We start from the raw sequence: 26,212 nt of genomic DNA on the forward strand, positions 1-26,212 counted from the left end.
AGGAATGACCAATATATATGGGCTAAATTGGGTTGGTGTGTGTGACTTGGAGGGGAATTTGGAATTGATGGTGTTGCTAAGTACCTGCTGCCCTTGTCCTTCAGGATAGTTAATGCTTCTGTCTGGGGAGATACATGTATTATCTCTACTCCATGTCCCCCACCTCATAAGAATTCTAATGTGCTTCCATATTTCCGGAAGACCATATAAATAATATGCATTGTGTTAGGAATCTGAGTTCTTATAAAATGGTTATGCTTTAAGCTGTCTCTTTAATTCAAGGTGAAATGGGGCACTGAAGAGGGTCATGTGATCTGCTACCAGTTCTGCTCAACGACAAGGCTGTGTGGCCTGGTTAGCATGGGGACCAAGGCCCCAGGCCATTTATATTGAAGCTCGCTTGCCAGTTTCACACTTGAATGCAAAGGGAGAGGTAAATGTTTTTGCGAATGAGACTAGGCCTAAGGTCCTGAAGATCAGAACGGCGCCGCAGCTCACCCTAAATGATGCCGGAGCCCAGAATCCAGAAGGCCCACTCCCCAACCTGGTGTCCACCATTTTCACCAGGGAGGGGACAAGGGCGAAAGGTCTTTCATACAACTCATAGTTAATGGAGGTAGCAGCTGCCTTCAGACAGGCAATTTTATTCATCATAATTCCATGGACTTTGAACATTTGAGGAAAGGGTCTGAGCATACTGGAGCTCTTTGGAGTAGAAATGCACTCCTTTTCGAGAGGTCGGTGCCCTTTGGGAGAAGGATTCTTAAAAGTATGTGCATAAAAAGTGCATTAGCTCATTGGAACTGTCAACTCATTTCCATTTTATGCATTTACATTTTGAAATAAAACTAGGCATTCTGCAGTTCAAAAAATATTTGATGCTTGCAATTTTATTCTATGGTTGTTGGTACAGGTCGTAGGCTATTGTTATTGTATTCTTTCTGCCTGTCTGTTTCCACTGCCTACCATTATCGCCTTGAGGGGGCGGTAAGTTTAGAACACAGAACATAGAACATTACAACGCAGTACAGGCCCTTCGGCCCTCGATGTTGCGCCGACCTGTGAAACCACTCTAAAGCCCATCTACACTATTCCCTTATCGTCCATATGTCTATCCAATGACCATTTGAATGCCCTTAGTGTTTGGCGAGTCCACTACTGTAGCAGGCAGGGCATTCCACGCCCTTACTACTCTCTGAGTAAAGAACCTACCTCTGACATCTGTCTTATATCTATCTCCCCTCAATTTAAAGCTATGTCCCCTCGAGCTAGACATCACCATCCGAGGAAAAAGGCTCTCACTGTCCACCCTATCCAATCCTCTGATCATCTTGTATGCCTCAATTAAGTCACCTCTTAACCTCCTTCTCTCAAACGAAAACAGCCTCAAGCCCCTCAGCCTTCCCTCAAAAGATCTTCCCTCCATACCAGGCAACATTCTGGTAAATCTCCTCTGCACCCTTTCCAATGCTTCCACATCCTTCCTATAATGCGGCGACCGGAATTGCACGCAATACTCCAAATGCGGCCGCACCAGAGTTTTGTACAGCTGCAACATGACCTCATGGCTCCAAAACTCAAGCCCTCTACCAATAAAAGCTAACACACCATACACCTTCTTAACAACCCTCTCAACCTGGGTGGCAACTTTCAGGGATCTATGTACATGGACACCGAGATCTCTCTGCTCATCCACACTACCCAGAATCTTACCATTAGCCCAGTACTCTGTCTTCCTGTTATTCCTTCCAAAATGAATCACCTCACACTTTTCTGCATTAAACTCCATTTGCCATCTCTCAGCCAGCTCTGCAGCTTATCTATGTCTCTCTGTAACTTGTAACATCCTTCCGCACTGTCCACAACTCCACCGACTTTAGTGTCATCTGCAAATTTACTCACCCATCCTTCTACGCCCTCCTCCAGGTCATTTATAAAAATGACAAACAGCAGTGGCCCCAAAACAGATCCTTGTGGTACACCACTAATAACTGGACTCCAGCCTGAACATTTCCCATCAACCACCACCCTTTGTCTTCTTCCAGCTAGCCAATTTCTGATCCAAACTGTTAAATCACCCTGAATCCCATGCCTCCATATTTTCTGCAGTAGCCTACCATGGGGAACCTTATCAAACGCTTTACTGACATCCATATACACCACATCAACTGCTTTTACAATTTGATTGACAGCTTTGAGTGGTTATAAAGAGATTGTCTGTCTTTGATGTTGGGGCTGTGAATACAAATATTTGTTGTTATAAAGAATTAAGTACTTGAAGGGAGTTTAATGTGCTGAATGTGTTTTAAATCAATGAGATTGTTTTTTCGTATACTGAAGTCTGTGGATACTTAGAACTTTATTTTTTTCATCTCATCATTGCTGCTGATGCCTGTCCATGATGGATACTGGGTGAGTTGGCATGGAGAGTGTAAGGGCAAAAGGTGGTTAGTGGGAGGTCATGGATTGGCAAAAGTTGGAACTACGTTGGAATAGGGGTTATAAAGAGCTATGGAGATGGGTGGGCACTCAAATGTGGCTTGGGTTGGCACTAAGTGGGCATGGAGGACATGAGGGACCATGGGATATGAGTCTGGAGATATGAAGTGGCACGAGTTGGCATGGATAGGAAATGTGGGCGTGGGGAGAGTAATGGGGGTGCAGGTTTAAGGGTTGTTTTCAGTTTAACTGCCTTTTGTACAAGCGGAATATGGCCCCAGAACACCGAGGCAGTGCTCCCTCTCATAACCTCCTCCCCCCGCACACCCTCCCCCCGCACCCCCCCCCCCTCCCCCAACCATTGTCCTGAGTCAGGTTTGCAGAGTCAGGGGCCGGATTCTCCGATCCCGCGCCAGGTAAGAGAATCACCGGGGGGGGGGGGGGGGGGGGCGAGAATTGCGCCACACCGCTCCGATGCCAGGTTGCTGATTCTCCGGTGACTGGAGAATCGCCCGCGGGGTTGCCGCCACGCCGGTCGGGGGCCATTGAAAGCGCTCCCCCCCCAGCGATTGTCTGCGCTTCGACAGGTCGAATGCCCGCCGAGTTCAGCTGAGTCCCGCCGGCGTGGGTTACGTATGGCCCTACCCGGCGGGACCTCGGAGCTCTGGTTGCGTGGGCTGTCCTGGTGGGGGAGCGGGGGTATCTGACTCTGGGGGGGGGGGGGGGGGTTCCAACGTGGCCAGGCCCGCAATCAGGGCCGGCCGGTTGTCGGGCGGGCTAATCCCATGGAGGGCCTATGTTCCTCTGTGCCGGGCCTCTGTAGGGCTCCGCAATATTGTTATGGGCCAGGGTTTAGAGAACCCCAAAGTGCATCATGGGAGTTCACCTGACCCACAACTTTTACGAGATTGTGGTATGGGGAGCACACGGCCCACTCTACAGGTGTGGGACAGCAGAAATGGAAAAGTATTTTTTAAAGCAAAACAATGTTTATTCTATGAACTCCAGTTAACCTTTTTAAAACAACAGTGAACATCTTGGGCGAAATTCTCCGGAAACGGCGCGAAGTCCGCCGACTGGCGCCCAAAACGGCGCCAATCAGACGGGCATCGCGCCGCCCCAAAGGTGGGAATGCTCCGTATCTTTGGGGGCCAAGCCCCAACATTGAGGGGCTAGGCCGACGCCGGACGAATTTCCGCCCCGCCAGCTGGCGGAAACAGCCTTTGGTGCCCCGCCAGCTGGCGCGGAAATGACATCTCGGGGCGGCGCATGCGCGGTGTAGCGCACAATGACTTACGAGAGAGACGAGTAGAGATGAAGTCGATGAGGCTTTATTGAGCGAGACTTGTCCCCAGCAGTTCAGCAACAGAATGGAGCGGCGGGGAGAAGTTCGGGTTCTCATACTCCGCCTTCAGGGCGGAGCCAGGAGTCAACAGCCAACCTGGACCCGGGATCTGTCAGCCAATAGCATCACGGCTTCACAGTCCCACATGACCCCTAATACATACTACCACATTCACCCCTTGTTAAAAATGAACCCGGCAGGGTGGTGGTTCGCATGGTGGTAGGGGTTTACAAGGCTGGTCCTGGGAGGAAATTTTCGGGCATGTCATTACAGTTTTCGCCCTACACTGGGCTATGTACAAGGTTTGTGAAACTATTTACAATATTAGTAAGAGAAAAAATTTTTTGTTACAGTCCAACAACATTCTTGGTGTCACGCCGATGCCACGAGTCGAGCGGGCGGTCTGGTCTTCCTCGTCGATCGCCTCAGCCCCGGTGGTGGTGCAGGTGCTTGTTCCGGCGTTGTCGTCTCCGGGAGCGTTTCGGTGTTTGTTCCTGTTTCACTCCTGGGCGGACACGGGAGGAGGACCGATCCTCCCGGGAAGGGGGTGGTCGCGGGGTGCGCCGGTGGCAGGGAGGGGATGATCGGTGTCGGGGGGGTGCGTGTGTTGCCGGCGGGCGCCAGGTCTCGCAGGGAGACCGTGTCCTGTCGGCCGTCGGGGTACGCCACCTAGGCGTACTGCGGGTTCGGGTGGAGGAGGTGAACCCTCTCGACCAACGGGTCCGACTTGTGCGCCCGCACATGTTTCCGGAGCAAGATGGGTCCTGGGGCCGCCAGCCAGGTCGGCAGCGACGTTCCGGAGGAGGACTTCCTGGGGAAGACAAGGAGGCGCTCATGAGGCGTTTGGTTAGTGGTGGTACACAGCAGCGACCGGATGGAGTGGAGAGCGTCCGGGAGGACCTCCTGCCACCGGGAAACTGGGAGATCCCTGGACCGTAGGGCCAGTAGGACGGTCTTCCAGACCGTGCCGTTCTCCCTCTCTACTTGCCCGTTCCCCCGGGGGTTGTAGCTGGTCGTCCTGCTCGAGGCTATGCCCTTGCTGAGCAGGAACTGGCGCAGCTCGTCACTCATGAAGGAGGACCCCCTGTCGCTATGGATATATGCGGCAACCGAACAGTGTGAATATGGTGCCAAGGGCTTTAATGACTGTGGCCGCTGTCATGTCGGGGCAGGGGATGGCGAAGGGGAAACGGGAGTACTCGTCCACCACGTTCAGGAAGTATGTGTTGCGGTCGGTGGAGGGGAGGGGCCCTTTGAAATCCAGACTGAGGCGTTCAAAGGGGCGGGAAGCCTTGATCAGGTGCGCTCTATCCGGCCTGAAAAAGTGCGGTTTGCACTCCGCGCAGATGTGGCAGTTCCTGGTGACTGTACGGACCTCCTCCACAGAGTAGGGGAGGTTGCGGGACTTTATAAAATGGTAGAACCGAGTGACCCCCGGGTGGCAGAGGTCCTCGTGGAGGGTTTGGAGACGGTCTATTTGTGCGTTGGCACATGTGCCACGGGATAGGGCATCGGACGGCTCGTTCAGCTTTCCGGGACGGTACAAGATCTCATAGTTGAAGGTGGAGAGCTCGATCCTCCACCTTAAGATCTTGTCATTTTTAATTTTGCCCCGCTGTGCATTATCGAACATGAAGGCTACCGACCGTTGGTCGGTGAGGAGAGTGAATCTCCTGCCGGCCAGGTAATGCCTCCAATGTCGCACAGCTTCCACTATGGCTTGGGCTTCCTTTTCCACTGAGGAGTGGCGGATTTCTGAGGCGTGGAGGGTTCGGGAGAAAAAGGCCACGGGTCTGCCCGCTTGGTTAAGGGTGGCCGCCAGAGCTACGTCGGATGCGTCGCTCTCAACCTGGAAGGGGAGGGACTCGTCGATGGCGCACATCGTGGCCTTTGCGATATCCGCTTTGATGCGGCTGAAGGCCTGGCGAGCCTCTGTCGACAGGGGGAAGGTAGTGGTCTGTATTAGCGGGCGGGCCTTGTCTGCATACTGGGGGACCCACTGGGCGTAATATGAAAAGAACCCCAGGCAACGTTTCAGGGCTTTGGAGCAGTGGGGGAGGGGAAATTCCATGAGGGGGCGCATGCGTTCGGGGTCGGGGCCTATTATCCCATTGCGCACTACGTATCCCAGGATGGCCAACCGGTTTGTGCTAAAGACGCACTTTTCCTCGTTGTATGTGAGGTTCAAGGCGTTAGCGGTCTGGAGGAATTTTTGGAGGTCGGCGTCGTGGTCCTGCTGATCGTGGCCGCAGATGGTTACGTTATCGAGATACGGGAACGTGGCCTGCAACCCGTGCTGGTCAACCATTCGGTCCATCTCCCATTGGAAGACCGAGACCCCGTTCGTGACACCAAATGGGACCCTTAGGAAGAGGTATAGACGCCCGTCTGCCTCGAAGGCTGTGTACTTGCGGTCACCTGGGCGGATGGGGAGCTGGTGGTAGGCGGACTTGAGGTCCACGGTGGAGAAAACCTTATACAGGGCAATCCGATTTACCATGTCGGATATGCGGGGGAGAGGGTACGCATCTAGCTTTGTGTACCTGTTGATGGTCTGGCTATAGTCTATGACCATCCTTTCCTTCTCCCCGGTCTTTACTACTACCACCTGGGCTCTCCAGGGACTATTGCTGGCCTGGATTATGCCTTCCTTCAGCAACCGCTGGACTTCAGACCGAATAAATATCCGGTCCTGGGCGCTGTACCGTCTGCTCCTAGTGGCGACGGGTTTGCAATCCGGGGTGAGGTTTGCAAAGAAGGTCGGAGGTTCAACCTTGAGGGTTGTGAGGCCGCAGATAGTGAGTGGGGGTATTGGGCCGCCAAATTGAAATGTTAGGCTCTGCAGGTTACACTGGAAATCTAATCCCAGTAATGTGGGCGCGCAGAGTTGGGGAAGGACGTAGAGCCTGTAGTTTTTAAACTCCCTCCCTTGCACCGTTAGGTTCACGATGCAGAACCCTTTGATCTCTACGGAGTAGGATCCTGCAGCTAGGGAAATCTTTTGCGTGCTTGGATGGATGGTCAGAAAAAAGCGTCTTACCGTGTCGGGGTGAATGAAACTTTCGGTGCTCCCGGAGTCGATCAGGCATGATGTCTCGTGTCCGTTGATCAGCACCGTTGTTGTCGTCGTCTGGAGCGTCCGGGGCCGTGATTGATCCAGCGTCACCGAAGCCAGTTGTGGTCGTAGTGTCTCGGCGTCTTCTTCGGACCCCATGGAGCCGTCGATGCTGGGGTCCTTTGTTGTCATCCAAGATGGCGGCGTCCATGAATCGCACGCGGCCGGGGGTGGACAAAATGGCCGCCCCCATGGATTGCACGTGGTCGGGGGTGGACAAAATGGCCACCCCCATGAATCGCACGTGGCTGGGGAGTCACAAGATGGCGGCGCCCATCCCCCCCTCGTGGTGGCCGGGACCCAAAATGGCGGTGCCCGCGGGTCACACATGGGGCGCTGGGGGGGTTGGGGAGCGTTTGGGATGCGCTGGGCTCGTTCTTCTCCGGGGATTGCGGCGACCCCCCGGGACCGGCACACAGCCGCGTAATGGCCCTTCTTGCCGTAGCTTTTGCAAATAGCTGCGCGGGCCGGGCAGTGCTGCCGGGGGTGTTTCGCTTGCCCGCAGAAATAGCAGCGGGCCCCCCCGGGATGATCTGGCGCTTTAACCGCGCAAGCCTGTGAGGGAGGGGGGGGGTTTGTCGCGACGGGGGTCCACGGAGCCCAAGGGGCTGCCGCGCGGTCGGGGCCGTAGACGCGGGCGTTTTGCGAGGCCACATCTAGGGAAGCTGCAATGGCCCGTGCCTCTGAGAGTCCTAGCGACTCTTTTTCTAAAAGTCTTTAGCGGATTTGGGGAGAGTTCATACCTGCCACAAACGCATCGCAAATTAGCATGTCCGTGTGTTCAATCGCGTTCACCGGCGGGCAGCTGCAGCCCCGTCCCAAAATTAGCAGCGAGGCGTAGAATTCCTCTAACGATTCTCCGGGACTTTGCCGTCTCGTTGCGAGTTGGTAGCGTGCGTAGACCTGGTTCACGGGGCGAACGTAAATGCTCTTCAGTGCTGCGAGCGCCGTCGGGAAATCCTCTGCGTCTTCTATGAGAGGGTAAATTTCCGGGCTTACCCTCAAATGCAGGACCTGCATTTTCTGGTCTTCTGTGATCCGGCCGGGGGCCGTTCGGAGGTAGCCTTCGAAACAAGCTTGCCAGTGTTTAAAAACTGCTGCCGAGTTCGCTGCGTGGGGGCTGATCCGCAGGCATTCCGGGGCGATCCGGAGCTCCATAGTCCTTTAAGCTCGCTCAATAAATTGTAGCGCACAATGACTTACGAGAGAGACGAGTAGAGATGAAGTCGATGAGGCTTTATTGAGCGAGACTTGTCCCCAGCAGTTCAGCAACAGAATGGAGCGGCGGGGAGAAGTTCGGGTTCTTATACTCCGCCTTCAGGGCGGAGCCAGGAGTCAACAGCCAACAAGGACCCGGGATCTGTCAGCCAATAGCATCACGGCTTCACAGTCCCACATGACCCCTAATACAAACTACCACACGCGGGAGCGTCAGCGGCCGCTGACAGTTTCCCACGCATGCGCAGTGGAGGGAGTCTCTTCCGCCTCCGCCATGGTGGAGACCGTGGCGGAGGCGGAAGGGAAAGAGTGCCCCCACGGCACAGGCCCGCCAGCGGATCGGTGGGCCCCGATCGCGGGCCAGGCCACCGTGGGGGCACCCCCCGGGGCCAGATCGCCCCGCGCGCCCCCCCAGGACCCCGGAGCCCGCCCGCGCCGCCTTGTCCCGCCGGTAAGGTAGGTGGTTTAATTTACGCCGGCGGGACAGGCAATTTATCGGTGGGAGAATCGAGCGGGGGGGCCCGCCAACCGGCGCGGCGCGATTCCCGCCCCCGCCTAATCTCTGGTGCCGGAGACTTCGGCAACCGGCGGGGGCGGGATTCACGCCAGCCCCCGGCGATTCTCCGACCCGGCGGGGGGGTCGGAGAATGTCGCCCCTTAGCAATCACTAATTCAAATACAACCGTCAAAGAATACAACATTAAGTAATCTGTAAACTGTTCTTTTAACATCCAGAAAACGTTTTAAAAAAACCTTTAAACAGAAGCACATTAGGTTTACATTTACTACTGAGAACATTTATAATTCTGGATTTACCAAATGATCAAGAGATAGTCTTTTGATGGCAGAGAGAACAGCAGTACCCCTGCTTGGTCTGGCTTCAGCTCCAACACTGAAAACAAAATTAAAACACACCCTGCAAGCAGCCCAGCTCCACCCACTCTCTGACATCACTGCAATAGTAAACACCCATTTCTTAAAGGTACTCTCACTACAGATATTTATTTTCAAACGCATTTATAAACACCCATTTCTTAAAGGTACTCTTAGATGACACTTACTCATGAATTGCAAACCATATGGACAAGCCATCATCTTTGTAATAATAGCCCTTTAGATCAGTGACTCCTCGATCCTCCAGGTCGTCTGGTAGACACAGAGATCGGTAGGTCAGGGCTAGGAACGCTTTGCAAGATAGAAATTGATTGTTGTCCTCTTTGACACCAAAAGTCTTTGGGAAACAAAACAGACAAATTAAATCCAATTTGTTTGCAGCAACAGGTCAGACCTACGTGGAGTTTGGGTGAACACTGGACTGTAAATACTGTCTTGCTAATTTTACTAAAAACTCAAAGGGTTGACCACAGTATGGGGCGGCCAAACTTCAAAAGAGCAAAAGTAATATTGAATGAAGTTCAGCATAACCTTACACCAATATCACAAAGGGGTAATAGACACAAGGCATTCTCACACAACGGGATCACTTTTTATCTTTTTTTGGGCACAGGATATGTTTACATCCCAAATACAGGGGCGGAAACCTATGCTGGTGGTGCAACAGTGGTTTAGTCACCTGAGTCAGGAAGTTATGAGTTCAAGTCTTACTCCAGATGCTTGGAGTATAAAAATCTAGGTTGATACTCCCAGCACTATTACTGGGGGAGTGCTGCAATGTCCGAGATAACAGATTGGAATTACAGCTGTTTTCCTCGGTGGATGTTCAAGGTCGCATGGCCACTCTTTTGAAGAAGAGCGGGGGAGTTATCCATGTGTCCTAGGCCAATATTAATAACTCAATCACGCCGCTATCATTTACATACAACACAACCAGGCAGGAGCTTCTGGAACCATTGCAAATCCCATCACCAAACTGGACAAAGCAGAAATGAATGGAGATTCTGCGCCACATTTTAACTCAACATTCAGCTGGATCACACTAAAAACTCAAACATCACTGATTAGAAAATCTACGTCCCAGGATCAATATCCTCCACACTAATCAGCACAACATTAATTAGAATATATTTGAAGAGCAATAAGCAGACAGAACAGAGAAGCAAGACTCACTTGGCTTGTGTATCCTTTACTCCCGATCAGCTTCGATCTCCCAATGGTGTTGATGTAAATCGTGTATGTAATATGAGAAACCAAAAGCTGAACAAAAACAGAATATTCACATTGAGAATACCGTCTGTCGTGTCAAGCACCGTAAGATAACACGGGCTGCAACTGGGTGCAGCTTTACCTGAGAGATACTCCACACCTTGAAGTTAGTTCAATACGATTTATTGAACCTGTCACACAGTTAGCTCAATCCTCTGCGAGTTCGACTCTCTGCTAATCTAGTGTGATTAATCTGTCTGACTGAACCAGACTAGCTCTTAGCCACATGCTGTAGGAGTTATATGATATGTACACTGTAGATGTCACCAATGGAAAGAGGCAGAGTGTGAGTGCCTCGTGCCTTTTATAGTGGGAAACCACCCCCAAGTGTTCTGCCTGCTGATTGGTTATGTCCTGTTCTCTGTATTCAGAAGATGCCTGTTTGTATCTCATTCTGTGCATGTCTGCATATCAGGACACCTCCCCTTTTGAAATTTTTCTTTGGCCTATGTGAAAGTATTTACATGTGTAGGCCGAAAAACTAACTTATTTACATACAGTAACAGATGGGAACATATGCACATGTACAAACAGGTGTCTAAGGTGCGAAAACAGAACATAGCAAACAAGACAAGTGTTCATAAGTCCAGTCTCTGGGGCTTGCGTCTGATCCTGGTCGACCGCCGGAGAGGTGGTGGCGGGGACGATGGCGCCTTGATAGGCGGGATTGAAGCCTGAGTGGTGGCCTCATGGTTCGAGGTATCAGGAGGTGGCACAATAACGGACGGAAACAATGAAGAGTGTGGTTGCGGGCGGGCAACTGTGCGCAGCGCCCGTCTGTTGCGCCGAGCAACAGAGCCATCAGCCATACGCACAACATACGATCGGGGAGCAGCCTGTCAAACAACAACAGCTGGAGCTGACCAGCCTCCATCAGCTAGCTTGATCCGAACAGCATCCGCCGGGGATAGCGCAGGCAAATCGGTGGCATTAGCGTCATAGCCCTGCTTTTGCCGGTCCCTGAGTTTCTGCACCTTCTGCAGAACCGGGAGGTGATCCAGGTCAGGCAAGTGTTTGGCTGGAATAGTTGCCCGCAGGTCCCTGTTCATCAGGAGTTGAGCCGGTGACATGCCAGTAGACAGAGGGGTTGCCCTGGACGCAAGCAGCGCTAGGTTAACGTCAGATGCAGAATCCGCGGCCTTGCAGTTGAGCTGCTTCACTATGTGCACCCCTTTCTCAACCTTCCCATTGGACTGCGGATAGTGTGGGCTGGAAGTGATGTGATGAAACTGATATAGCTGGGCAAATCCTGACCACTCTTGGCTGCTGAAGCACGGGCCATTGTCACTCATGACAGTGAGTGGGATACCAGGCCTGGAGAACGTCTCCTTACAGGCCTTGATGACGGTCTTGGTTGCGAGGTCCGAGAGCTTCACAACTTCTGGGTAGTTAGAAAAATAATCAATGATTAACACATAATCACGACCATTGGCATTAAAGAGGTCGATGCCCACCTTGGACCATGGGGAGGTCACGATTGTGTGCTGCTGAAGCATCTCCTTCCCCTGTGCTGGCTGGAGGCGTTGACAAGTCGGACAGTTGAGGACCATATATGAGATGTCCTGCCTAACCCCAGGCCAGTGGACAGCTTGCCTGGCTCTGCGCCTGCACTTCGACACCCAGATGTCCCTCATGGATTTGCCAGAGCATCAAGCTCTGGAGACTAAGTGGAATGACAATGCGGTCCAGCTTGAGGAGGAGGCCATCAACCACCGTCAGGTCGTCCTTCACATTGAAGAATTGAGGGCACTGCCCTTTTTGCCAGCCATTGGCGAGGTGGCGCATGACACGCTGCAGAAGCGGGTCTTTGGCTGTCTCCTCGCGAGTCCGAATCACCTTTTCATCCGATGCCGGGAGGGTGCTGGCCCACAGCTGCACCTGTGATTCGATCTGTTGGACGAATGCTGGCGGGTCACAGGCAAGGTTATGGAGCAGGACAAGGCATCTGCAATAATGAGCTCCTTGCCCGGCGTGTACACGAGTTCAAAGTCATACTGTCTGAGTCTGAGGAGGATGCGCTGCAGCCGGGACGTGATGTCGTTCAGGTCCTTGTGGATAATGTGGACCAGAGGCCTGTGATCCGTCTCGACAGTGAACGTCAGCCGGCCGTAGACATAGTCATGGAACTTGAGAATTCCAGTAAGCAGGCCCAGGCATTCCTTTTCAATTTGGGCGTACCGCTGTTCGGTGGATGTCATTGCCCGTGATGCGTAGGCAACCGGTGCCCAGGATGAGGTGTCATCGCGCTGGAGCAACACCGCGCCGATGCCGTCTTGGCTCGCATCTGTCGAGATTTTCGTTTCCCTGTCAGGGTCAAAAAATGCCAATCCAGGTGCAGTGGTGAACTTGGCTAGCTCCAACCACTCTGCTTGATGAGCTGCCTGCCACTCAAAGGCAGGAGACTTTTTTTACCAGGTGCCTGAGGGCCGTGGTGTGTGAGGCCAGATTTGGGATAAACTTGCCCAAGATGTTTACCATGCCTAAAAAGCGCAGTACCGCCATCTTGTCTTCAGGGGTCTTCATGGCTTCAAAGGCCTTGACCTTGTCTGTGTCGGGACACACGCCCTGCTGAGAGATCTGGTCACCTAAGAACTTAAGTGTCGACCTGCCAAAGCAACACTTGGCCCGGTTCAGCTTGAGGCCATTGGCGTGGACACGGCGGAATACCTGCTGGAGACGAGAGATGTGCTCTTCGGGGATCGTGGACCATATGGTAACGTCGTCCACATACACACAAACCCCTTCAATGCCCTCCATCATCTGCTCCATGATTCTATGGAAGATCTCCGAGGCTGAGACAATGCCAAACGGCATATGATTGTAGCAGTACCTGCCAAACAATGTGTTGAAGGTGCAGAGCCTTCTGCTGGACTCATCCAGCTGGATTTGCCAGAATCCCTGTGACGCATCAAACTTTGTGAAAAACCGCCGTCTGCCATCTCACTTGTGAGTTCCTCCCGCTTCGGGATCGGGTACTGTTCCCGCATTATATTCTGGTTGAGATCCTTGGGATCAGTACAAATGCGCAGCTCCCCCGAAGGTTTTTCACACATACCATCGAGCTGACCCAGTCAGTCGGTTCTGTAACTTTAGAGATGATGCCCTGGTCCTGAAGAGCCTTGAGCTGTGCCTTCAGGCGCTCCTTCAGTGGAGCCGGGTCCTGGCGTGGTGCGTGGACTACAGGCGTGGCACCAGGCCGGAACAGGATCTTGTACTGATACGGCAGAGTGCCCATCCCATCGAACACACCCGAACACTGAGCGAGGATGTCGTCAATACCGGCTTGAAGATCCCCGTTGGGGGAGGTCATTGTGTAGACCCGCTGCACAAGGTGTAGCTTCTCGCATACCTGTGCGCTGAGCAGGGAGGCCCTGTCTGGCTTGACAATCTCAAACCATAGTCTTGCGTGATTGTTGGAGACGGGCAGGTGGCAGGATCCCAGTGCTGTGATGGCATTGCCATTATAGTCCAGGAGCTGGCAGGCTGCTGGAAGGAGCTTGGGGGGCTCCTTGATGCGGTTGAAATCCGCCCGTGACAGGAGATTGGCAGACGCACCTGTGTCCAGCTGTAACTGGATTGGGCATTGACTTACTTACATCACCGCTCGCCATTGGTCCGCAGAATCCACTGAGGATGGGCAGGCGTTGTGATAACGTCAGACGTTCGCACCTGCGTAGTGGTGATCGACCGCTTCATCGTCCCAGTCGCATCGCGCATGCGTGGGAAGAGCGCGCAAAATGGCCGCTTTCATCAAGGCTGAGACGCTGCATTCGGGCAATGGCCTGCACACTCACTGCCTCGTGGGAGGCAAGTTTCTCCTTCTCATCCCATTTGTATTGGGAATACCGATTTTTTGCGCGCTCATGCACTGTGCATGTTTCAATCGCGACTGGCAGGGTCATTTTCTTGATTTTTAAAAGCTGCTCTCTCAGAGGATCAGAGTAATCTCCAAAAACGATCTGGGGCGCGATTCTCCGACCCCCCCACCGGGTCGGAGAATCGCCGGGGGCTGGCGTGAATCCCGCCCCCGCCGTGTCCCGAATTCTCCGCCACCAGAGATTCGGCGGGGGGCGGGAATCGCGCCGCACCGGTCGGCGGAACTCACGCCGGTTGACGGGCCCACCCCCGGCGATTCTCCGGTCCTCGATGGGCCGAGGTCCCGCCGCTGTCAACCCACGGAAGCCGGCGTGGATTGAACCACCTTTCGAACGGCGGGACAAGGCGGAGCGGGCGGGCTCCGGGGTCCTGGGGGGGGGGGCGCGCGGGGCAGTCTGGCCCCGGGGGGTGCCCCCACAGTGGCCTGGCCCACGATCGGGGCCCACCGATCCGCGGGCGGGCCTGTGCCGTGGGGGCACTCTTTTCCTTCCATCTTCACCATGGTCTTCACTATGGCGGAGGCAGAAGAGGCCCCCCCCCCCCCACTGCGCATGTGCGGGGATGCCGTGAGCGGCCGCTGACGCTCCCGCGCAAGCGCCGCACGGCAAAGTCATTTCCGCGCCAGCTGGCGGGGCACCAAAGGCCTTTCCCGCCAGCTGGCGGAGCGGAAATCACTCCGGCGCCAGCCTAGCCCCTCAAGGGGAGGGCTCGACCCCTCAAGATGCGGAGAATTCCGCACCTTTGGGGCGGCGCGATGCCGGACTGATTCGCGGGCGGAGGAGGTGGAGGGGGTCTCTTCCGCCTCCGCCATAGTGAAGACCATGGCAAAGGCGGAAGGAAAAGAGTGCCCCCACGGCACAGTCCCGCCCGCGGATCGGTGGGCCCCGATCGCGGGCCAGGCCACCGTGGGGGCACCTCCCGGGGCCAGATCGCCCCGCGCCCCCCCCCCCCAGGACCCCGGAGTCCGCCTGCGCCGCCTTGTCCCGCCGTTCGAAAGGTGGGTTGACAGCGGCGGGATTTCGGCCCATCGCGGACCGGAGAATCACCGGGGGGGGGGCCGCCGACCAGCGCGATTTCCACCGACCGGCGCAATTCCCGCCCCCGCTGAATCTCTGGTGGCGGAGAATTCGGGACACGGCGGGGGTGGGATTCACGCCAGACCCCGGCGATTCTCCGACCCGGTGGGAGAATGTAGTGGGAAACCACCCCCAAGTGTTCTACCTGCTGATTGGTTATGTCCTGTTCTCTGTATTCATCAGTTGGATTGGCCATGCTAAATTGCCCTTAGTGTCCAAAAAATGTTAGGAGGAGTTATTGGGTTACGAGGATATTGTGGTAGTGAGGGCTTAAGTGTGTCGGTGCCGATTTAATGGGCCGAATGGCCTCCTTCTGCACTGTATGTTCTATGTACGTATGTTCATACACAATATTCCAGATGTGGTCTCACTAATGCTCTATAACTGAAGCATAATCTCCCTAAATTTCTATTCAATTCTCTTCACAATAAACAACAACATTCTATTAGCTTTCCGAATTACTCACTGTACTTGCATATCAGCCTTTTGCGATTCATGCACTCGGACACCCAGAACCCTCTGCATCTCTGCAATCTCACACCATTTCGATAATATACCTCCTACAGAGTCATAGAGACATAGGGCGTGATCTTCTGGCAACGCTGCGCGGAAAAGCATCTTTGCTGCACCGTAGCACAGTCGGTCAAAGCTGGGAGACCCCACTCCCGGGGTCCGCAAGATTCAACGCAATCTCGTGAGACATTGCAAGGAGAATCCTGCCCACAATGGGCGGAATCACTTTTTTGGGCGGGATCGCGTTTTGGCAAATCTCCATATTAGAGTGAGGCACTTACTCTCATGTGCAGATTCCCGAGGTACCTGAGACTTTGGGATTCAATTCCTTTGCCTCAGAGATTTCAGGCGAGCGACATTCAGCACTGGTCCCCACTAATGGCACTCGTGGCAATCTCCAAGGGGATCGGAGGCCCCCAGCTGCATGCCTTTTGGGAAGGCTGGTGCCCTGGTACTGCTGGTGCCACCTGGGAACTCTGGCTGTGACAGCCTGGCACCTTGGCAGTGCCACCTGGGTGCCTTCCTGGGTCTGGGTGGCACTGGCAGGGGCACTGCCATGGTTCCAAGTTGGCACTGGCGAGCTGGCATATTTTGCACGCGTGTGTGATGGGGCTGGGGTTGCCCACCATGGTGGTGGGGGGGGGGGGGGGGGCATTCCCTCCCTCAGCCTTGTATGCTATGGCATCTCTTTTTTTTTAAACGTATTTTATTACAAACGTGTCAAAACAGGTTACAGCGAATAAACACCCCGGGAATCATGCTTCCCTACAATCAACTATACAGTCTGTACAGATTTGCCGCCGTGCAATCAGAGAGGCGAAGGCCACGACATCGGCCTTCCTCCTCTCCATGAGCTCCGGCTTCTCGGAAACCCCAAATATCGTCACCAAAGGATCCGGGTCCACCTCCTCCTCCACTGTCCTGGCTAAGACCGCGAACACTCCCAACCAGAATCTTACCAATTTTTCATGCTATGGCATTTCAATCGTTCATCTAAATGCTTCTTAAATGTTGTGAGGGTTCCCGCCTCTACCACCCTTTCACGTTGTGATTCCCAGCACCCTCTGAGAAAAAAGATTTTCCTCAAATTACCTCTAAATCTCCTGCCCCTTACCTTAAATCTATGACCCTGGTTATTGACGCCTCTACTAAGGGGGAAAATTTCCTTCCTATCCACCCTATCAACGTCCCTCATAATATTGTCCACCTCGATCAGGCCCCCCCCCCTCAGCCTTCTCTGCTCCAAGGAAAACAACCCCGGCCTAACCAGCCTCTCCCCATAGCTGAGACGCTCCAGCCCAGGCAGCATCCTGGTGAATCTCCTCTGCACCCTCTCCAGTGCAACCACATCCTCCCTATAGTGTGGCGACGAGAACAGCACACAGTACTCTAGCTGCGGCCTAACCCAGCCTCTCCCCATAGCTGAGACGCTCCAGCCCAGGCAGCATCCTGGTGAATCTCCTCTGCACCCTCTCCAGCGCAACCACATCCTTCCTATAGTGTGGCGACGAGAACAGCACACAGTACTCTAGCTGCGGCCTTACCAACATTTTATACAGCTCCATCGTAACCTCCCTGCTCTTGTAACCTATGCCTCAGTTAATAAAGGCAAGTATCCCATATGCCTTCTTAACCACCACGTCCACCCTTTCTGATGCCTTCAGGATCTATGGGCATAGAATCATAGAATTTACAGTGCAGTCTGCACCGGCCCTTGGAAAGAGCACCCCACCTAAGCCCACACTTTCACCCTATCCCCACACCTCCACCCTATCCCCATATCCCCATTGGACACTAAGGGCAATTTAGCACGGCCAATCCACCTAACCCGCACATCTTTGGACTGTGGGAGGGAACCGGAGCACCCGGAGGAAACCCACGCAGACACAGGGAGGACGTGCAGACTCCGCACAGACAGTGACCCAAGCCGGGAATCGAACCTGAGACCCTGGAGCTGTGAAGCAACTGTGCTAACCATTGTGCTACCGTGTATCCCAACATCTCTCTGGTCCTCTGTACGTCCGAGGGTCCGACCATTCATTTCATATCTCCTTGCCTGGTTAGTCCTCCCAAAATGCATCACCTCACACTGTCCAGGGTTAAATTCCATTTCCCACTGTTCTCCAACCAGTCTGTCGATCTCACCCTGTAATCTAAGGCTTTCCTCTTCACTATTTACAGCAACACCAATTTTGTGTGCCCTCTGGAAACTTCTCTTTTATTCTTCCTGCTAAAATGGACAATTTCACATTTTCCCACATTACACTCCATTTGCCAGATCTTTTCCCATTCCTATAACCACTTTTTGTAGTCTCCTTATGTCCTCTTCACAACACACTTTCTTACCTGTCTTTGGTCATCAGCAAATTTGGCAACATTCCCATCCTTCCCGTCATCCAGGTTATTTGCATAAATTGTAAACAGTTGATCAGTTGTGAAACCAAAGCCAGTTTCAGGCGCTGGATAAACATCCCTTTTGAAGTCATTGTGGAGCAGGAAGGTCACGTGACCCAAACCTCTGGCCTTCGGACAGTTTAATATCAGATCACAGCCGGGCAGGGTAAGCAGTCCCAACTCCACAAAGACTTTTGTTTCTAACAGTCTCTGATCAACACCTGCCATGTGGTCCAAAAACGGAAAAGCCCCTCATGCAGCAGCATTATTTCTTTCAAGGGGTGGGATTCTCTGATCCTCAGGCAAAGTGTTGACGTCATCGTAAACGCCGTTTTCCGCCGGCGTCAACAGGCCCCCAGGATCAGCGATCCTTTGCCTCACGGGGCCAGCACGGCACTGGAGCGACACACGCAGCTCGAGCTGCTGCTACCGGCGTCAAATGGGCGCTGCGGGTCCGTGCATGCGCGCTGCGGCCAGCGCGAATCCACGCATGTGCGTTACCGACCGGCGCGGACTCACTCCACACTGGCCCCGACCCAACATGGCGGAGAGCGACGGGGGCCCGGGGCGTAGTAAAATAGTCCCCCACCAGGAGAAGCCAGCCCACTGATCGGTAGGTCCCGATCGCGGGCCAGGTCCCACCGGGTAGGGCCGCACGTGAACGCCGCCGGCGGAACACGGCCTATCTCGACGGCTACTCGGCCCAACGCGCATGGAGCCATGCCCGTGCCAATAGCACCGATTCTCCAGTGGCCGGAAAATCAGTGAAGCGGAGCAGCATGAATCGCACCCCCCCCCCTCCCGGCGATTCTCCGACCCGGCCCAGGGTTGGAGAATCCCACCCAAGGTGTTTTGTGTCATTTGCCCAGCTACAAGCACTTTAAAACAGAACTGCCCCTTGAAGGAAATACCTTTTGAACTCTAACTGTGGACTGTGCAACTCACATGAACAAATATTCATTTTCCGTGGTCTTTGTACTTCCAAACTCTTTTACTCATACCCCTTTTACCGTGTGAATGTGCAGAGTAGGAATAGGAAATATTCACTTCTTTAATGGTTTTTGAATGTGCAAAATAAACTAACCTGCTGAGTAGATCATAAAAACAAGGGGTTGGGAACATATGCACACACGGCTTATTCTTTCAAAAACTAAATTCAAAGCTGTCTGCTTACGGTCAGTAAGAGGAAATCATTGCAGTTTGAAGTGCTCCCTCTCCTGTCTATAACACAGGATTCTATGATACATAGATGATGAGAATTCGAGGACACCCACCCACCCACCCCAGCCTCTGCACTAGCTGCAATTTCCCCAAATTAAAATGGGAGCGATGTCCTCACCTTGTAAACAGGATGTACAGCTGGCAGGTGCCTGAGAGTGGCCACGATGAATGTCTCGGCGATCAGGTGGGTCCTCAGGAGATGGGAGACCAGCTCAAAGTGCTGAAAATCTAAACTCCGCACCCACATCTTAGCCAGGAGCCAGTCCAGTTCGCCATCTGAGGGAAGGAAAATGGGATTGTCTTCGGCGCTTTGCTTCAGCTGTGAGGAACAAGAAGAATTCATATGGAACATGATATACACTATGTTACATGCAACAACAAGCTGCATTTATATGGCACCTTCAGAAGAAGCAAAACATCCCAATACACTTCAGAGGCGAGGGTCACTTGTGCTTTTAAAATCTCATGGCTTTCACTGCAGCGAGCTGCTTCTGCGGTGCAGCAGGAGGATCACGTGTCTCAGGAATGGAGAATCCAGCCGATTGGTTTTAGGAAGAAGAGAAAGGTGGAGAGGTTTAGTGAGGGAATTCCAGAGCTTAATGTCCAGGAGAAGGAAGGAACAGGGATGAACAGCTGAAATCGGGGATGCAGTCGAGACCGGAATTGGAGGATTTCAGAGATCCCGAAGGCTTGTTGCACTGGAGGATTGACAGTGAAGCAGGAGATTGATTGGAGACACGGGGCAGGATTCTCCGACCCCCCGCCGGGTCGGAGAATCGGCGGGTGCTGGCGTGAATCCCGCCCCCCGCCGGCCGCCGGATTCTACAGCACCGGATATTCAGCGGGGGCGGGAATCGCGCCGTGCCGATCGGCGCCCCCCCCCCCCCGGCGATTCTCCGGCCCGCGATGGGCCGAAGTCCCGCTGCTGTCATGCCAGTCCCGCCGGCGTGAATCAAACCACCAACCTTCCCGGCGGGACTAGCGGCACTTCGGGGTCTTGGGGGGGGGGGCCCGGGGGGTGCCCCCACGGTGGCCTGGCCCGCGATCGGGGCACACCGATCCGCGGGCGGGCCTGTGCCGTTGGGGCACTCTTTTCCCTCCGCCTCGGCCATAGTCTTCACCATGGCCGACGCAGAAGAGACCCCCCCCCCCCCCCCCCCCGCCTGCGCACGCGCGGGGATGACGTCAGCAGCCGCTGACGCTCCCACGTATGCGCGGACTAAGTCCTTTCAGCCCCGGCTGGCATGGCGCCAAAGGCCTTCCACGCCAGCCGGTGGAGCAGAAATCACTCCGGCGCGGGCCTAGCCTCTCACGGTGTGGGCTTGGCCCCTAAATGTGCGGAGAAATCCGCACCATTGGGGCGACCCGACGCCGGAGTGGGTCCCGTCACTCCATCCCGCCGGGACCCCCCGCCCCGCCGGGTCGGGGAGAATCCCGGCCAAGGTGTTACAAGCCTCACTAGACGTGCTGCTGGGACAATACCGCCCCCCCCCCCCCCCCCCCCCCCCATGGCTAAGCTTTGCATAAAGTTGGCCAGGCCTGGAACCGACACAGCAGAACGGCTGGGATTTGACTTCTCATGTAAATACTGGAGTATTTTCAACTAGGTTTTTCTTTCCACAACTCAGTTCGGACTCTTTTGTGGTCTACAAAGCAAGGATAAAAATTTTAACACGGGACAGTCTCCACAGGTGGGCCGCTCGATCTCATTTTAACAGCAGCATATCCACATGTGCTCCATGAGGAATTAAGCAAATACTTTGGGGTCGATTTTGCAGGACCACCCAACGTGGGAATTGTCACGGGTGGGTCTGACAATTGACAGACATCTGACCTCGGGCAGGAATTTATGGTGTCGGGGTGGGCATGACTGGCAAATGCCACCCTACGTCCCTGGCAAGTGTTTGTTCAGAAATAGAAGGTAGTTATTTCCGTCTGAAGCCGTTACTGATGCTTCACATCATATTCTTGCGTTGCATCACCCAAGCCCAACTCACAAAGGTGGGCGTAATTCTCCAACTCACCCACGGTGGGTTTGGGGTCGGGTGGGAGGGTGCAGAGATTCTGGCGAGAGGCAAAAAGTCAGAAACCGACGAGGGCAAAATCCTGGGTTGCATGTCTCCCAATGGCGGGATAATGGTGAGTCACTCTTCCCACCGGCTGGTGCCGCAAATTTTAATCTCACGAATGCTCATTAAAACAGCTGTCCACCAACATCCCGTCAGACCTTTCAACCCCACGGGAACAGACTCAAAAACAGCTTCTTCCCCGCTGTTACCAGACTCCTAAACAACCCTCTTATGGACTGACCTCATTAACACTACACCCTGTATGCTTCACCCGATGCCAGTGTTATGCAGTTACATTGTGTTGCCCTATTATGCATTTTCTTCTATTTCCTTTTCTTTTCATGCACTTAATGATCTTATGAGCTGCTCGCAGAAAAATATTTTTCACTGTACCTCGGTACACGTGACAATAAACAAACAAAATCCAAATAACACTGGCATTGAACCCAATTGCTAAATAGTGGCGTGCACAAAGTGGTCCTCAGTTAGCCAGAGACTTTGGGGTGAGTACAACCTCTTCCGAGGCGTTTGCACTTTCTGCGTGGGTTTCCTCCAGGTGGCCCGGTTTCCTCCAACAAGATGTGCAGGTGAGGTGGATTGGCCATGCTAAATGGACCTTAGTGTCCAAAAAGGTTGGGCTGGGTGGGGTTACTGGGTTACGGGGATAGGGTGTGGGCTTAGGTAGGGTGCTCTTTCCAAGGGCTGGCGCAGACTCGATGGGCCGAATGGCCTCCTTCTGCACTGTAAATTCTATGTTTCGACCATGTTTACCATGTCTCTGCTGGGGCAGAGCGGTTCCTGCCCTCCATCTCCATTCCGAGCTGGTCTTCATGGACCAGCACCATCCTGCTGGACGCATGGACCCTCCTGTGTCATGGAATCAGATCAACATAGCGCCTGGCATTGGGGATTACAGAGGCCTCCCTCTCTCGCACCCCCCTTCCCCGACTCGGGTGCCACACACCAGTGACTATCTGGACAGCACTGTGCTGCGGGACCCAAACAGCCACTGCCACAAAGGCCCGTAGCTTGACCAGGGTTGGACAGCGAGGTGAGGCCAGGGTGAGGGGTCGTGGCCTAACAAAGACAAAGGGTGAAATGTGGAAGGAAGACTTTGCAATGGGGGAGGGGGGGGAATGGGCGCGAGATCACGATGGCACTCAGAAGGGAAAAGAGATGGATGAGAATGACGAACAATGGAAGGCAGAGGGAAGACCGAGGGGAGGGAAGCTGGTCCCGGCAATGCTGCTTGAGAAGCTCACAAACATGGGCGTCAGAGGGGTACCGCATCGTTTACTGGGAGGGGATGCACAAAAGCTCCAGTTGTGATGGGGAGAGATCCAAATGGGGCATTGGTGCCTCGCAGGTGACGGTCTTGGGCAGGGGAGGAAGGTGTTGGAATCAAGGAAAAAAACTTCTTGAGGCTGCTAGCCTCTGGGCTGCTGACGTCCTGCATGATCTGGTGAAGACAGGTGGGCTGGAGAGCGTGATATGACTGTGCTAGGCTGGTGTTTAAATATGGCGGCGAGACCTTTGAATCCATCAGCTGACAGCGGGTGGACGAATCAGCTGCCAGAACGCCAGGTGAGTATGAGCGGAGCTCACTTGTGTACAGTTAATGAGGTTCCCAGTGAGAATCTAGTGCCGGATTCTATTCTGGTTGGTGGGACATAGTGGGCAGGTGGCGGAAAGCGTCACAGATCGCAGTTATATAAATGTGGTCACACCCAAGGTGCAGGCAGAGAAATGGGTGACCACCAGAAAGGGCAGGCAGTCAGTGCAGGAAGCCCCTGTGGTTGTCCCCCTCTCGAACAGGTATACCCCTTTGGATACTGTCGGGGGGGATAGCCGATCAGGGGAAAACAGCAGCAGCCAGAGCAGTGGCACCACGGCTGGCTCTGATGTTCAGAAGGGAGGGTCAAAGCGCAGAAGAACAATAGTAATAGGGGACTCTATAGTCAGGGGCACAGATAGGCGCTTCTGTGGACGTGAAAGAGACTCCAGGATGGTATGTTGCCTCCCTGGTGCCAGGGTCCAGGATGTCTCCGAACGGGTAGAGGGCATCCTGAAGGGGGAGGGCAAACAGGCAGAGGTCGCTGTACATATTGGTACCAACGACATAGGCAGGAAGGGGCATGAGGTCCTGCAGCAGGAGTTCAGGGAGCTGGGCAGAAAGTTAAAAGACAGGATCTCTAGGGTTGTAATCTCGGGATTACTCCCTGTGCCACGTGCCAGTGAGGCTAGAAATAGGAAGATAGAGCAGCTAAACACGTGGCTAAACAGCTGGTGTAGGAGGGAGGGTTTCCGTTATCTGGACCACTGGGAGCTCTTCCGGGGCAGGTGTGACCTATATAAGAAGGACGGGTTGCATCTAAACTGGAGAGGCATAAATATCCTGGCCGCGAGGTTTGCTAGTGTCACACGGGAGGGTTTAAACTAGTATGGCAGGGGGGTGGGCACGGGAGCAATATGTCAGAAGGTGAGAGCATTGAGGGAGAACTAGGGAATAGGGACAGTGTGGCTCTGAGGCAGAGCAGACAGGGAGAAGTTGCTGAACACAGCGGGTCTGGTGGCCTGAAGTGCATATGTTTTAATGCAAGAAGTATTACGGGTAAGGCAGATGAACTTAGAGCTTGGATTAGTACTTGGAACTATGATGTTGTTGCCATTACAGAGACCTGGTTGAGGGAAGGGCAGGATTGGCAGCTAAACGTTCCAGGATTTAGATGTTTCAGGCGGGATAGAGGGGGGATGTAAAAGGGGAGGCGGAGTTGCGCTACTTGTTCGGGAGAATATCACAGCTGTACTGCGAGAGGACACCTCAGAGGGCAGTGAGGCTATATGGGTAGAGATCAGGAATAAGAAGGGTGCAGTCACAATGTTGGGGGTTTACTACAGGCCTCCCAACAGCCAGCGGGAGATAGAGGAGCAGATAGGTAGACAGATTTTGGAAAAGAGTAAAAACAACAGGGTTGTGGTGATGGGAGACTTCAACTTCCCCAATATTGACTGGGACTCACTTAGTGCCAGGGGCTTAGACGGGGCAGAGTTTGTAAGGAGCATCCAGGAGGGTTTCTTAAAACAATATGTAGACAGTCCAAATAGGGAAGGGGCGATACTGGACCTGGTATTGGGGAATGAGCCCAGCCAGGTGGTAGAAGTTTCAGTTGGGGAGCATTTCGGGAACAGTGACCACAATTCAGTAAGTTTTAAAGTGCTGGTGGACAAGGATAAGAGTGGTCCTAGGGTGAATGTGCTAAATTGGGGGAAGGCTAATTATAACAATATTAGGTGGGAACTGAAGAACCTAGATTGGGGGCGGATGCTTGAGGGCAAATCAACATCTGACATGTGGGAGGCTTTCAAGTGTCAGTTGAAAGGAATTCAGGACCGGCATGTTCCTGCGAGGAAGAAGGATAAATACGGCAATTTTCGGGAACCTTGGATAACGAGAGATATCGTAGGCCTCGTCAAAAAGAAAAAGGAGGCATTTGTCAGAGCTAAAAGGCTGGGAACAGACAAAGCCTGTGTGGAATATAAGGAAAGTAGGAAGGAACTTAAGCATGGAGTCAGGAGGGCTAGAAGGGGTCACGAAAAGTCATTGGCAAATAGGGTAAAGGAAAATCCCAAGGCTTTTTACACATACATAAAAAGCAAGAGGGTAGCCAGGGAAAGGGTTGGCCCACTGAAGGTTAGGCAAGGGAATCTATGTGTGGAACCAGAGGAAATGGGCGAGGTACTAAATGAATACTTTGCATCAGTATTCACCAAAGAGAAGGAATTGGTAGATGTTGAGTCTGGAGAAGGGTGTGTAGATAGCCTGGGTCACATTGAGATCCAAAAAGACGAGGTGTTGGGCGTCTTAAAAAATATTAAGGTAGATAAGTCCCCAGGGCCTGATGGGATCTACCCCAGAATACTGAAGGAGGCTGGAGAGGAAATTGCTGAGGCCTTGACAGAAATCTTTGGATCCTCATTGTCTTCAGGTGATGTCCCGGAGGACTGGAGAATAGCCAATGTTGTTCCTCTGTTTAAGAAGGGTAGCAAGGATAATCCAGGGAACTACAGGCCGGTGAGCCTTACTTCAGTGGTAGCAAAATTACTGGAGAGAATTCTTCGAGACAGGAACTACTCCCATTTGGAAGCAAATGGACGTATTAGTGAGAGGCAGCACGGTTTTGTGAAGGGGAGGTCGTGTCTCACTAACTTGATAGAGTTTTCGAGGAGGTCACAAAGATGATTGATGCAGGTAGGGCAGTGGATGTTGTCTATATGGACTTCAGTAAGGCCTTTGACAAGGTCCCTCATGGTAGACTAGTACAAAAGGTGAAGTCACACGGGATCAGGTAGATACAGAACTGGCTAGGTCATAGAAGGCAGAGAGTAGCAATGGAAGGATGCTTTTCTAATTGGAGGGCTGTGACCAGTGGTGTTCCACAGGGATCAGTACTGGGACCTTTGCTGTTTGTAGTATATATAAATGATTTGGAGGAAAATGTAACTGGTCTGATTAGTAAGTTTGCAGACGACACAAAGTTTGGTGGAATTGCGGATAGCGATGAGGCCTGTCAGAGGATACAGCAGGATTTAGATTGTCTGGAGACTTGGGCGGAGAGATGGCAGATGGAGTTTAATCCGGACAAATGTGAGGTAATGCATTTTGGAAGGTCTAATGCAGGTAGGGAATATACAGTGAATGGTTGAACCCTCAAGAGTATTGAAAGTCAGAGAGATCTAGGAGTACAGGTCCACAGGTCACTGAAAGGGGCAACACAGGTGGAGA

General features: G+C 53.3%; 1 protein-coding gene across 1 annotated transcript in view; it reads right to left on the reverse strand.

Annotated features, from left to right (window-relative positions):
- Positions 1-26,212, reverse strand: part of LOC140404727 (polyunsaturated fatty acid 5-lipoxygenase-like) — an 88,554-nt gene that overhangs the window by 27,089 nt on the left and 35,253 nt on the right. Inside the window, exons 8-10 of the mRNA XM_072493407.1 lie at positions 19,479-19,679; positions 10,185-10,271; positions 9,179-9,348 (exon numbers count right to left, since the gene is read on the reverse strand). Of these exons, the coding sequence (XP_072349508.1) occupies positions 9,179-9,348; positions 10,185-10,271; positions 19,479-19,679 (458 nt within the window). The remainder of the gene's footprint in view (positions 1-9,178; positions 9,349-10,184; positions 10,272-19,478; positions 19,680-26,212) is intronic.

The sequence above is a fragment of the Scyliorhinus torazame genome, chromosome 31 (assembly GCF_047496885.1).
Source record: "Scyliorhinus torazame isolate Kashiwa2021f chromosome 31, sScyTor2.1, whole genome shotgun sequence".
In the NCBI taxonomy this organism is placed as follows: Eukaryota; Metazoa; Chordata; class Chondrichthyes; order Carcharhiniformes; family Scyliorhinidae; genus Scyliorhinus; species Scyliorhinus torazame.